We start from the raw sequence: 14,808 nt of genomic DNA, 5'->3' as shown, positions 1-14,808 counted from the left end.
TTTCATATCCCCCCCCCGGAAAAAAAAGTATTAAAATCAGAATCACAAAGTATCTTGCACAAAGTAATTCCAGAGAATGCTCAGTCTGCTGCATACTGATAGGTTCAATCTAAGAACCCTACACCAACGATCCACTGTCTGCACTCTGTTAGAGGAAATTGTAGACACTTTAACACATGGAGCAGAATTCTCTTGGGTCCTGGGAGAGTCACATGATCTTGGAGAGCCAATCCTATGCCCTAGCTTCCATAAGTCAGATTTCTATCAACCTACTGTTTAGGTGAACATATGATCAGGGCTGATGCAGGACAAGAAGGGGGAGAGAGGCATCTTGTCACTTAGATGAGCATTCTGGCTAACCAAGGTTTTATATTTTATATTCACATTACAATGTGATTTTGGCAAAACATACATTCATACAGTGGAGGCTCGTAGCTCCGACGTCAGTGGGCTAATGAATCTGCTCTGGATTTCAGTCAGAACTTTAAAGGAGCTATCCAAGGTGCCGAAGCTGTTTCCGACTAAAACCTGGAGCAGATTCCTGCTCCGCTGACACCAAAGCAACCAGACTCCACTGTATTCATATATATCTATAGCTCTCTTCAGGTATTCTTCATGGGAGATGGAAGCACCGCTCCACCCACAACCTCTCTGTGTTGATAGGGAACGGCTGCAGTGTGACTGCAGTCATGTTTGTCTGAATGCAATTCTAGTGCTTCCTGGAGTCCTAACTGCACATGGTTATGCACTGGCTGGATATGGTCTTCTGGGAAAGTAGGAATCTATGAAGCTGCCTTATAATGAGTCAGAGCTTTGGTTTATCTATCCTGGAATTGTCCACAGTGCCTGTCAGAAGCTCTCCAAAGTTCCAGGCTGGGTTTCTTCCTAGTCCTACCTGGAGAAGCCAGGACCTTCTGCTTAAGAGCATAAGCACATAAGAAGAACCCTGCTGGATCAGACCAGGGTGCATCAAGTCCAGCATTCTGTTCACACAGTGGCCTACCAGTTGCCAACGAACAATCAACCAGTAGGACATGTGCTCTACCACTGAGCTACGGTTCTGCCCAGGGGTCAGAAACTCCAGCTCTTGCTTCCTGGTGTCCTGTGACTGAAGGTTGAGCCTGGGACCTTTTCCACACCAGATATGTGGATCACAGGAAGTTTTTGTCCATCTCATCCAGCACTGACTCCATTTTGATGGACAGCGGCCATCCAAAGTCCCAGTGAGGAGAGTCTTTCCCTTTCCCTGCTGTTGGAGATGCTGGGGATTGGGCCTTCTGCATGCAAAGCATGTGCACAGGCGCTGATCTATGGTTCCTCCCCACATTAACAGTTGTGCTCTGCCAGTAAACTGTATTCTCCCACACTCTGATCCTCTGCCTCTGACCCTTCAGTTTGTAGATCTGCTTGAAGATCCAGTTTGAAGCTTGCTATTGTTTCAAACAACACCAACACCCAACCAGCTGATGGTTATGTGCTACATCCAGTATCCAAGGCAGTAAGCCTGTGTGCACCAGTTGCCGGGGAACATGGGTGGGAGGGTGCTGTTGCACCATGTCCTGCTTGTTCATCCCTGGCCAATGGCTGGTTGGCCACTGTGCGAACAGAGTGCTGGACTAGATGGACCCTTGGTGTGATCCAGCATCAGGGCTCTTCTTATGTTCTTAACAACATTTTATTTATTTATTTATTACATTTTTCACATTCACCACTCCCCAGGCCAAAATTCCCAGGAGATTAGCAATGGCAAATATTTTTTTTTTTGCACAATCAGGAATAAAGCTTGCAACACCGCTGTAAACTCTGGAGGCTGTTTCCCATTTTATTGTTTGTATAAATAGTTTACTTTAACATCTGTTCCTTCGGCATGTATCATTTTTGTGAAAGAAAAGACCTGGAGCCAAATTCTGCTTTTGATTCATAAACACTTGTCTAAGACAAGCCAATGGGGGATCCAAGCACACGTCAGCAAACCCATTTTCCAAAATTCAGGCTATTCATTATTTTCATTCTCTGGCTTCAGCAGCAACAACATCAACAAAAATGAGAATCTTCCCCATCTAATTATATTAAATAGTGGTTAAGTGGCTATAATTAAGGCAAGCTGTATTAAATTGCTGTAGTTCCTTTCTCAGTGTTCATAGAAGCAGTGTCAACCTCATTTACTGACAAACAAGTCACTCTAAAATTAAGTTACTATTAATGGACACTGCTGTGAGTTTATTTTATGAATCAGAATTTAAACACGTTGGATAGAATCCATAACCTAAGAAAATCTCAAGACAATGGCACCAAGAACAAAGGAATGAACAAAGAAAACAATGGTAGCTTGATCGGTGCCCTCCATCATAGGTCAGCTTGTAAACTAGTCACTGGTCAGGATCCACCAGTTGGACCAATGTTCTAGAGTTAATTTCTCAATGACCAAGAGGATCCAGTCAGTGGAGGCTCCGATGTCAGTGGGGCAGTGAATCTGCTCCAGGTTTCAGTCCGAACTCTAAAGGAGCTATCCAAGGTGCTCAGACAGCTCTGAGTTCTGACTGAAACCCGGTCTGGATTCACTGCCCCACTGATATCGGAGCCACGAGCCTCCACTGTCCAAGTTGATATAAAACCACTACAATTTCCTAGTATATCAGTGCCCATAGCCTCCTCTCAGTAGCCTTGTTTGCAGTGGCCTAAAAAGACTCTGAGCCTCGTGTGGCAGTAAAGCAGCAGGTTCTGCAGCTGAAACTCTCCCCACGGCCTGAGTTCGATCCCAGCGGAAGCTGGTTTCAGGCAGCTGGCTCGGGTCGACTCAGCCTTCCATCCTCCCGAGGTCGGTAAAATGAGTACCCAGCTAGCTGGGGGAAAGGAAATCACAGCTGGGGAAGGCAACGGCAAACCACCCCGCTATAAGGCCTGCTGAGAAAATGTCAGGGAAAGCTGGCGTCCCTCCAAGAGTCAGTAATGACTCAGTGCTTGCACGAGAGGTTCCTTTCCTTTCAAAAGGACTCTGGCCCTACACATTCTGTACTGAGCTGTACTGAGCTATTATTGCTTTTGCTGGAGCAATAATAATAATGTGGCTAATATGCAATTGCTATTTCTTTGCTTTGCCTTCACATTGAACCACCCAGAGAGCTTCGGCTATTGGCCAGTATAAAAATGCAATTAATTAAATAAATAAATAAATTTAGAAAAGCATTTGAATTGATACTTGCACGAAAGTATCTGTGAGCTTCACAGCTCATTCAGATTTCTGACGGAAACCTGGAGCAGATTCACCGCCCCACCAACATTTTATTTATTTATTTAAACATTTATATCCCGCCTTGTATCACAAGGATGTCAGGGAGCCGTACAGATAAAAAAATACATATAAAATAGAACAATAAATATACAATTCTAAAACAAATTAAACCATTAATAGGTTAAAACCAATACGAATTTTTAAAACAGTAAAATTCAATTAAAACAAGACAGTGTGCAGGCTGGTGGATTTAGCCATCAAAAGCTCTGTTAAAAAGCCATGTCTTAACCCAGCGCTGAAATGAAGCCAGTGCCGGCGCCAGCTGGGCCTCCAGGGGGAGGGCATTCCACAGCCGGGGTGCCGCAACAGAGAAGGCCCTCTCCCATGTCCCACCATAGCGAATATCTCGCGTTGCTGGGGCACAGAGAAGGGCTCCTCTGACAGATCTTGGGCAGGCAGATATACGGAGAGGCGCTCCTTCAAGTATCGGACACTGGAGCAACCAGCCTCCATTGGATCCAGGATCTGCAGTTGCAATAGTGAAATGCATGAAATGGGATCTGAGCCATTGCCATCCTGTTCCTGACTGTTAGAGCAGTACGACAACGGAATCAGTTACCTAGGGAGGTTGTAGGCTCTCCCACACTAGAGGCCTTCAAGAGGCAGCTGGACTACCATCTGTCAGGGATGCTTTAGGGTGGATTCCTGCATTGAGCAGGGGATTGGACTCGATGGCCTTGTAGGCCCCTTCCAACTCTAGTATTCTATGATTCTATGATCCAAACCCGCAACTCTATTGCAACCTCACCTTTTTGGCTTGCATTACCTTCTCTGATACAGCGATATGCCATTCAGCTTCCTTTTCGTCCCCAGACTAAATCAATGGCTTAATGCCCAAGGCCCCATCTCATCCCATTTCTCGTTACTCTTTACGACAGGGATGTACAGTTCAGCTTACCCTGACACACGTTGTGATGGCTCGCCTCATACCCAGCTGCACATTGTATCTGTCCTGGCACGTACTCTGCAGGGGTCCGGCGAATGATGGGATTACCATTTCGTCCACCAGCAGTTTCAGGTGGTGTTTCGGCTTCACCGTTATTGACAATGATATGAGCTGTTTTGGGCAGACAGAGGTATCCGCCAAAGTGGTTCACGCATTTCATCCCACCTTTACAGGCGTCCACCACAATTTCACATTCGTCGATATCTGTGGTTATTAACAACATGAAGATGGACATCAGAAATGGAACATACTTGGGATGCTACGAATACGCGGGGTCTTCTATTTCTGCTGCAGATAACTGTCTCAAACAGGCCGCGGTTTTGAGAATATTATGTTGTTTTAAATCTCTTCGTTTATTTTTAAATCTTTGCACTGCCGCTAGGTTTTACTTTGGTTTTTATTTTATTTTATACTGTATTTATTTATTTATTACATTTCTACACCGCCCAATAGCCGAAGCTCTCTGGGTGGTTCTAAACGTTAAACTTTTATATTGTATCTTATCACATCGTGTTTTGTGGTTTTAATCGTCGCTTATGGAGCTTTGGCTATTGGACGGTATGGAAATGGAATAAATCAGTAAGTTAGAGGATGACTATCCAAAAAAGAAAAGAAAAAAGGATGGCTAGATGTGCAAGAACCCTGAGCTGAATCGGACTCATTTAGATGTCCAAATCAAAGCAGGGCTCTCCCAAAGTGGACCAAATCAGAATCTGAACACTCCCGGGAATTTGAGATTTCAAGGGACACAAAGTCACAGACAGCGTGTCTCTGAAAAAGGGTAGTTTTCCATATATGGACAACTCCAGGGTGGAAAGAGAAAGGGAGAACAGGGGGTGTAGTTTTGTGAATGGCAGCTCTAGCTTCTAATCACAGTGAATGGTTTTACCGGGGTTCTCCGATCCCAGTGCTTTGGGGGACAGAGGCTGAAGCAAGACCGAACCAGCGTTTGATGCTTTTAGCTAGTTCTCTCTCCCAGGAGAAAAAAAACAGTAAAAAGTATTGGTGGAACCTGTGGGACCTGGGAGGGTGCAGCATTGGGTGCTTGCGTGGAAAATGTTGTGATGGCTGCCAACTTGACAGCTTTAAAGATGCATTAGAAACATTTGTGGAGGATAAGGATGTCAAGTAGCTACTAGTCATGATAGCTAAATACTACCTCCAGTATCAGGGGCAAATGCCTCTCAATACTAGTTGCTGGGGAACTCTTCTGGGCTTCTCGTAGAAGCAACAAGTTTGGATTAGCTAGGCTGGATTAGCTAGGCCTTTGGTCTGATCCAGCATGGCTGGTTTTAAGGATCTGCACTAGGAAAATGTGATTTTGTATGATGAGCAGTAAGCGCTTTGCAATTTGTTATGACAAGTGGTACATAAATCTAATAAAAAATCCATTTTGTAAATAACTTTTCCAGGACACGATGTTTGGGAGGTTGAAAATGCCTTTGGAAGAGAGGGACAGGTTTCTCTCATCCCTGTAAAATCCCTGCTTCACCTTTTGGGGGAAGGCAGGTGATTCCTGGTGTCTGTTCTCCCCACCACAGATCATCAGCAGAGCCAGAGCTGCTGGTGACGATAGGGTGACCATATGAAAAGGAGGACAGGTGTCCTGTATCTTTAACAGTTGAATAGAAAAAGGAATTTCAGCAGGTATCAATTGTATATATGGAGAACCTGGTGAAATTCCCTCTTCATCACAGCAGTTAAAGTTGCAGGAGCTATACTAGAGTGATCAGATTTAAAAGAGGGCAGGGCACCTGCACCTTTAACTGTTGTGATGAAGAGGGAATTTCACCAGGTTCTCCATATATACAAATTACCCCTGCTGAAATTCTCTTTTCAATACAACTGTTAAAGATACAGGAGCCCTGTCCTCCTTTTCATATGGTCACCCTAATGGTGGACCAAACTAGGGTCTAATCTACAACAAGCAAGATATTGCACTATGAAAGCGGTATATAAGAGGCTGGAGCCACACTAAGTAGGATATAGCACTATAAAGGTGGTATGAAAGTGGTAGGGTGACCATATGAAAAGGAGGACAGGGCTCCTGTATCTTTAACAGTTGCATAGAAAAGGGAATTTCAGCAGGTGTCATTTGTCTGCATGCAGCACCTGGTGAAATTCCCTCTTCATCACCACAGTTAAAGCTGTAGGAGCTATACTAGAGTGACCAGATTTAGAAGAGGGCAGGGCATTTGCAGCTTTAACTGTGGTGATGAAGAGGAAATTTCACCAGGTGCTGCATATATACAAATGTCACCTGCTGAAATTCCCTTTTCTATGCAACTGTTAAAGATACAGGAGCCCTGTCCTCCTTTTCATATGGTCACTCTAGCTGTATGCAATTTTTGAGAGGCTCTAGAGGCATGCGTTCCAGTGGTGGGCGGAGCTAAAGGCAAAAGAGGGTGGGGCCAATATATAACAACACCCCAGCTTATTATAGCGTCAAGCTCTTATTGCCTGGAACCAAGGCTTAGGAGAGTTATTTCAGAATACAAAACCACACAAGCAACAGGCAGTCAGGGGGAAAAGTGGGAACCACCTAGTAATGTGGGGAAGGGGCGGTGGCTCTTGGGGAAACTCCAGGGGGTGGGATTGGGACCCGCAGGAGGTGAGGAACACAGTCCAAAGGGGAGAGCAACTGGTATTGTGTGATGCGATCCCAAAGACTGCATGCACGAGGTTTCTGTGCAGGCCCAGGCTCTTTCCACCGTCTTCGCAATAAAGCGTTTCCAAAAGGGGAGACGATGGAGAAAGTGCCACGGCTCAAGGTGGGCCCCTTGTTAGTGCGAGCTTAGGATTCTCAGAGCTTCTGGCAGGTGGGAATATAGGAACGTGCAACTCGCAATGGCTTACTGTACCTTTGCACCGCTGCATGACGGGGTCCCATTCGTAACCATCAGTGCATTGCTGTGTGAAAACAGAGAAAACCAAGTAAAACAACCAAAGCAGTGACCAAAATGAAATTCGTGTATTTTCAATCATCCCCATGCATGCGTAGCTGCTGTGTACAGCTGCCCCATGTTTCATACAGGCCCCAGGGAAGCGTCTTGCCTCTCTCCCTGGTGAGAGAGCACTGCTCTTGTTATTTGTGCAATCACTGACCCAGCATCACTGCGGGTCTCCTGATTTTGTAGGCCCTTCAAACATTCATGAGGACTAGGCTGCTGCCGGATCTTGCTATGTTCTTGGTGATCACACTGCTAAGCATCTTTAGTTATTTTATTTGAAGTAATCAATGATTCTACCTACCTTACCTTAAACACTAGGGTGACCCTATGGAAAGGAGGACAGGGCTTCTGTATCTTTAACAGTTGTATAGAAAAGAGAATTTCAGCAGGCATCATTTGTATGCATGCAGCACCTGCTGAATTTCCCTCTTCATCACAACAGTTACAGCTGCAGGAGCCCTTCTCTCTTTTGTATCTGGTCACTCCAGTATAGCTCCTGCAGTTTAACTGTTGTGATGAAGAGGGAATTTCACCAGGTGCTGCATGCATACAAGTGACACCTGCTGAAATTCCCCTTTCAATACAGCTGTTAAAGATACAGCAACCCTGTCCTCCTTTCCATTGGGTCACCCTATTAAACACATCATATAAAAGTTGCCTGTAAGTTTAGTATTCTAAGAATGTCTTATTACAACCCTCTCTTACATGGGTTTCCAGTGTTTTTCCAACCCAATCTCTCCAATGCCAACTCTAGCTTCAGCTTCAGCAATCAGTGTTCCAGGACCACTAAGAATTCTAGCTCTCTTGCAAAACACATGGCCTGTATCCTAAAGGTTCAAGTTTCGACCCTTAGTATCTTGTTAAGAGATGTCACTCAGACTATGTAATAATGTGCTGAATAGGGAGCCAAATACTCTGACCTGGTACATGGCCACTTCCGATGTTCCATTTGGTGCGTCCTTCTGTATTTAGTTTTTACGTTCTCAGTCTTCCCTTTCATGAAATGACGCCCAACACACTTTCTGTAATCCCTGAGATTTGTCCTCCCCTGCAGCTAGGATGATTGCGAGGGATGATTGCTGAGGCCATAATAACTATGCTATCAAACTAAAGCCAGCTCCTAGCATGAGAAACCGTCATGGCTTCCCAACCAAGGAACCCTCACAACTGTAATTCTCCAAAGGGTTTGAAGCCCCCGAAATGTGAGCATTAGGGTGAGCAATGCTATGGCTCTCTGGGGCGGGGTGGGAATAGGATTTTTCTGATTCCTGGACTTGAGGCTGGAGACAGTGCTCAGACCTCAGGCCAGGAGTCCAAGTTCATCACTCCCTCCCAGGTGGCATGGAGAGAACCGCATCGGCTGCCTCACCCAGCTTGCAAAAGCGAACTTGGAGAAGAGGAAAGGGGGTGGTTCTGTTGGTGGGGAGAGGAAGAGACCAGGGTATCTGGCTTACAAAGAATCCTGCGACCACCTCAGCATCATTCCTTCCTGCTACTCAGACCCACAGCTAGATGGGCAAAATAGCCCATCTAGCAAAAAGGCAGGGCGAGAGGAGTGCAGACTATCATAGGACGCCTGTCGGCCTTTGACTTCGGAGGCTGATGAGCATCCGGATAGGATTGTACCCTAGGTCACTGCAGATACAGAACTAGTGTGTCAGGGAGCAATTTTCTACCCAGCATGATATAACTGAAGTGCATGACAGCCACCATAGCCACTCCCGCTTAGAGAATCAAAAAATACAGGCAGGCTGTGCCGATCCATATGAACAAACCAGTTCTAGCCCAATCTAGCTCCTTTCAAGCCCAATCCACCCCAAAATGCTTTCCATAATTGCAACAAGGAAAAATATCTTGTTGCTGGGAAAATTCACTGTGAGGATTGCAGCCAAGCTCAGAAGGAACAGGGAATTCTGGGTAGTGGTGGTGACAGATGTCCCTGCTAATCAAAAAGTGACGGCGCTGTGTCACTGCTCCCCTGGCCTCACTACACCACTGGTGAAGCAACAGATAAGCTAGGGTGACCATATGAAAAGGAGGACAGGTATCTTTAACAGTTGTATTGTATCTTTAACAGTTGTATTGAAAAGGGAATTTCTGCAGGTGTCATTTGTATATATGGAGAACCTGGTGAAATTTCCTCTTCATCACACCAGTTAAAGCTGCAGGTGTCCTGCCCTCTTTTAAATCTGGTCACTCTAGTATAGCTCCTGCAGCTTTAACTGTTGTAATGAAGGGTGAATTGTTCTAGGTTCTCCATATATATGAATGACACATGCTGAAATTCCCTTTTCTATGCAACTGTTAAAGATACAGGAGCCCTGTCCTCCTTTTCATATGGTCACCCTAGATAAGCTGCAAAAGGCCACAGCTGGGCTTAAGGCATTTTGACATCTGAGGTGGAGAATCCAAGTAGCGTTTAAAACTGCAGCTAAGCTCAGAGGGAATTCTGGGCAGTGGCGGTGGCTGATGATGTCTGCGTCTCTACTAATGGTGGGAGATAAAAGGAAGGGCTCCTTCACCCAGTGCATACTTAAAACTACAGAATTCTCTATCACAAGACATCGTGATGACAATCAATTTGGATGGCTTTAAAAGGGGGTTAGGCAAATACATGGAGGAGATGGCTACTAGTCCTGATGGCTCTATGCTACCTCCAGTATCAGAGACCGTAAGCCTGTGTAGACCACTTAGTGGGGAACATGGGCGGGAGGGTGCTGCTGCACTCATATCTTGTGGGTTTCCCATGGGCAGCTGGTTGGTCAATGTGTGAACAGAATGCTGGACTAGATGGACCCTTGGTCTGATGGCTCTTTTTATGTTCTTAGGTTCTCTCTGTCTCTAAAAAGGTAATATTGTAGTTAAATAACTGACAGTTTGCTTCTCTTTCTCGGTATCTCCAAGTCGACAGCTTGAAATGGCTTGCCTTCCTTGGCCTCATAGTGGGGCTAATGGTCTGCCGATGACTGTTTTGTCTACTTTGGACGTCCAAAGGGTAGCAGGTATGCCTAGGGTGACCATATGAAAAGGAGAACGGGGCTCCTGTATCTTTAACAGTTGCACAGACAAGGGAATTTCAGCTGGTGTCCTTTGTATATATGGAAAACCTGATGAAATTCCCTCTTCATCACCACAGTTAAAGCTGCAGGAGCTATACTAGAGTGACCAGGTTTAAAAGAGGGCAGGGCATCTGCAGCTTTAACTGTTGTGATGAAGAGGGAATTTCCACAGGTTCCACATATATACAAATGACACCTGCTGAAATTCCCTTTTCAATACAACTGTTAAAGATACAGGAGCCCTGTCCTCCTTTTCACATGGTCACCCTAGCAGGTATGCCAGCACCTACTATTCAAAATAACAACAGCCATGTTCCTCACTGAAGACCAGACAAGGAACAACATATCCACCTTGCTAGGGAATAACATTCGGCTCCCATTTCAAACATGGGCAGGTTTCACCGACTCAAGCACAGAGGCATGCGTGAGTCTGCCGCGCTGAGCGCAATGTTTTCTTAGCACCGTGCAAAAAAGAAAAGCCTGAAGTTAATAAATCCACTTGTCGTCGCGACTCAAGTTCACCCCTGCCGTAACTTGGTAGGCACCGGTGGAGTTTGCGCCAGTGACGGATCTGTCCCGGCCTGTCAACAGCCCTGTTGCTCAATTCACTGGCCCATGCTTGTCGTTTTTTCAGCAGCTTTTGTTATGCGCGGAGCTTAAAACAAGAGTTAAACAACGAGAAACATTCTTTCTGTTGATTCACAGGTGATGCTAGCGGCCTGCCAAATCTAGCAGCAAGCGGGAGTGCAGCTGGGCCTCGAGTGTAACGAGGGGGCAAGAGGGCAGCTAATTGCATTAGAATTCCAGCTCTCTGAAGGAATGACAGCATCCTAAGTTGACTCTACTGGAGCTACAAAAAGAACACCCGCTCCCTGCAACAAGCCCCAAAGGAAAACAACAGAATCTCCCCAACGCCTGTTTAATGCACAACAGAAGTCACGCCCATTTAATGACCCCGGGGGGGGTGGGGACCAAGTTCATAGATGACTTATCATGGAGAAATCCCATTAACGTCAATGCAACTGCACCCCTGTTGAAGATCAGCGAAGGGTTTCTTAACACAGCAAGCCTACGCAGTGGAGGCTGGTGGCTCTGATGTCAGTAGGGTGGTGAATCCGCTCCGGGTTTCAACCAGGACCAGTCCGAACACTAACGGAGCTTCTGCGCCTTGGATGGCTCCTTTAGAGTTTTGACTGGTTCTGACTGAAACCTGGAGTGGATTCGACGCCCCACTGATATCGGAGCCACCAGCCTCCAATGAATTGAGCACGTCTACTCAGAAATGAGTAGGCTCCACTGAACTACAAGGGGCTTACTTTTAAGTAGACACGTATACGGTTGTGTTGCCAGTCCATCTGGCACTGCAAAACCGGGGTGTGGGGGATAAGGATTGTTGCAGAATCGTTATGTTTATTTATTTATACAGTGCTGCTAATGTTTATGGCATTTCACAGAATTACAGAAGCAAGAAGACAGCTCCATGCCCTGACAACCATATAATCCAGGCATAGATATTGGGGGAAGCCAATGTTTATTTAAAAGATGCATAAAGACTTTCTCGTTCCTTCCCTTTGGATCTCCCTTTGGATCAAGTTAGTCCCACCTGCAAGGCAGGTAACAATGCAGACTCAACAATAAAAAACAATTCAAAAGCTAAAAGATAAAATTACAAACTAAAAACAAATGACTACAATTAATTAACAGTTTGACAGCCAAACACCCCCCCCGCACCCCCACATTTTATTAAATATAATACATTTATTAAATATCTCTTCTCTATCATCCTAGAGTGCAGGGCACAGAATAATGGACTCAAGTTACAGGAAGCCAGATTCTGGCTGAACATCAGGAAAAACCAATGACCTAGGGAGGTTGTGGGCTCTCCCATACTAGAAGCCTTCAAGATGCATCTGTCAGGGATGCTTTAAGGTGGATTCCTGCACTGAGCGGGGGGTTGGACTCAATGGCCTTATAGGCCCCTTTCAACTCTAGTATGGTATGATTCTGTGATAACAAGGAATAGAATTATGCTAAAAGGCTTGTTGAAAGAGCCACCTGTTTGCAGAGACAAAATGAGCAGAGAGAGCAGAAAAAGCCAAGGCGAGTAGAGATAGACTGGAAGCTGGCCTGGCCTCCTGAGATCCAATGTTTAGGTGTCACAACAAAGAAGGCCCTGTCTTGTGTGCTCACTTGCTGTACCTCTGACAGTGCAGGGACATAGACCAGGTCCTCTGACCTGAGCACATGGGCAATTTCATGGGAGAAGTGGCGGTGCTTAAGATGTCATGGGAGGGGAGATGCACAGGTAGCAAGGGTCATTGTGAAAGAATGCAGCTTCACCTGGTTAGGCTTTGTTCTAGCTGGGGAGGAAGATTAAAGGGTTGAGCAAAAGGCTTCACACATGATTTCCATGCAGAAGGTCTGGGGTTCAATCCCCTATTTTTTTTTAAAAAAAGGATCATGTAGCAGTTGATTGGTAAGACATCTCTCTTGGAGAGCCACTGCTAGTCAGAATACCTGGGATGGGCAACTGCAATTCCCATCTTCTTTCACCATTGGCTATCCTGGCCAAGGCTAACGGGAGCTGTAAGCCAAACCACCTGGAGGAGCACAAGCTGCCCGTACTTGGAATAAAAAATACTTAGCGAGGCTGACAAATAACCTTGACGTGCTATAAAGACAGCTTCCTCTGTTCATAAAGGAAGGTTTGGAAAAGGAATTTGAAGGAAGAGAGAGGGGATCAGTTCAGACAACACGTTAGTCAACACAGTGTGAAAACTCCACTCAACGGTTGAGTTTTTAGGGGGTACTTCCCACACAACATGTTCTAACGCCACCATTGTGTGACTGTGGGCTACCATGGAGTTGAGTAAAATGCATCGTGATGTTTGATTGACAGTTCCTCCACCCTCTCTCCTCCTCCAGTCCTCCTGATGGTATCCCATCAGCCATTGCTGCAAAAGCCACCCCAGTCCTGGCAGCTCTCCTAGAGCTGCACTCACTCCTTTCGCCGCTCTTGCCAGGAAACTCTGTATCCAGTGGGAAAAGTCAACTCAACACAATGGAAAACTCTACGGAGCCTGCCACACAACACAAAACACAACTGTTGTGCAGGAACATTCCTCTGCACAGCGTGGATATTCTGCATGGAGTGTTTTCCAAAAAAATTTCACCATTGCATGGAGTTTTCCTGCCAGACAACACATTTCTCAACGGTGGTGTAAAAACCCTACTGTGGAGTTCTAAACCATTGTTGAGAAACGTGTTGTTTGAACTGAGCCAGAGAGAGAGAGAGAGAGAGAGAGAGAGAGAGAACTAACGAACAAATGTGGAAGTTCCATGGAAAGGAGAAAGCAGGAGACATTTGGTATGCTGAGGAACATTTAAGGCAGTCTTCTCCAACCTGGTGTGTTGGACTACAAACTCCACCATCTGCAACCAGTATGGCCATTGACCATGTTGCCTAGGAGATGTATTCCAATTTAAGGCTTTGATGTCCAACCAGGGCACTCACAACAAAGGGAGAAGAATAGTTAACACATGCAAAGATTTAATGTAAAGTCAAATCAAACAACACCGAGAAGGTAGCGGCAAGCAGAAAGTACGCAGTTCGACCCAAAGGATTGGAGGAATAAAAAAGTTTTAAAAGGCCTCTTTGGGTGGACTCAGCTGGCCTTGCTCCACCTCTCTTGAAAGACTATTACTCTACCCTCTGTCAAAGGAGATGCATGGAGTTTGGCTTCATTACTTGGGGGTGAGGTAGAGATACTCCAGTATATCTCAGAGATATACTGGATCAAGGCCATCCAAGGTCAAAACCGACGTCTTGAATTATGCCTGGAAACTAATTGGCTAACAGTAGCATCACAATCTTCTAATTTCTTAAATACACATTTGATTAATTTTAATTTTATAAAAAATGCCATAATGTAATTTCTTAATAAGTAATTTCCATACATATACAAAGTTCCTTGCCAGCAAGGGCTGCCCCATTCATTCTAATGGAAAAAGCAACAAAGAATCTTGTGGCACATTAAAGACATACAAAGTAATTACGACAAGCTCTTGTGGATTTAAATGTATAACAAAAGTTATGGGATAATAAATCTGCTGGTCTTTAAAGGGCAACAAAACCCTTCATTATTTCTTCTACAGCAGACTTACATGACCTCTGAGTGCATGAATCTGACGGATTCTGGTGCTATTAACTTCTGCTGTAAGAGTGTAAGATTGCTCTTGAAGACCTGTTAACGTGCAATATTTCTTTTTCTCTCTGGCTGAGTTCAGACAACACAATAGTCAATGATGGGTTAACAGTCAACTCCAGGGTTGATTATCAAGGGGGTACTCCCCACATGACATGACTATAATCAACCAAGGAGTGGATTAACTCTAGCGTCAAGTTGACTATTAGTCAACTGTGTGTTTGATTGACACATTCCCCACCCTCTCTCCACCCCAGTCTTCCCGCTGGTATGCCATCAGCCATTGCAAGTTCTGGCGGTTGGACTAGAGCGGCAGTCACTGCTTTAGTCGCTCTTACCAGAGGACTCTGTAGGC

General features: G+C 45.3%; 1 protein-coding gene across 1 annotated transcript in view; it reads right to left on the bottom strand.

Moving 5' to 3' along the window:
* EFEMP1 (EGF containing fibulin extracellular matrix protein 1) overlaps nt 1-14,808 on the bottom strand; it is a 73,819-nt gene that overhangs the window by 47,013 nt on the left and 11,998 nt on the right. Inside the window, exons 4-5 of the mRNA XM_063123798.1 lie at nt 7,100-7,148; nt 4,191-4,442 (exon numbers count right to left, since the gene is read on the bottom strand). Coding sequence (XP_062979868.1) covers nt 4,191-4,442; nt 7,100-7,148 — 301 coding nt within the window. The remainder of the gene's footprint in view (nt 1-4,190; nt 4,443-7,099; nt 7,149-14,808) is intronic.

This window comes from Elgaria multicarinata, chromosome 4 (assembly GCF_023053635.1).
Source record: "Elgaria multicarinata webbii isolate HBS135686 ecotype San Diego chromosome 4, rElgMul1.1.pri, whole genome shotgun sequence".
Taxonomy (NCBI): Eukaryota; Metazoa; Chordata; class Lepidosauria; order Squamata; family Anguidae; genus Elgaria; species Elgaria multicarinata.
Note: the sequence above shows the minus strand (reverse complement) of the source record. Positions and strands in the feature narration are given on the sequence as shown.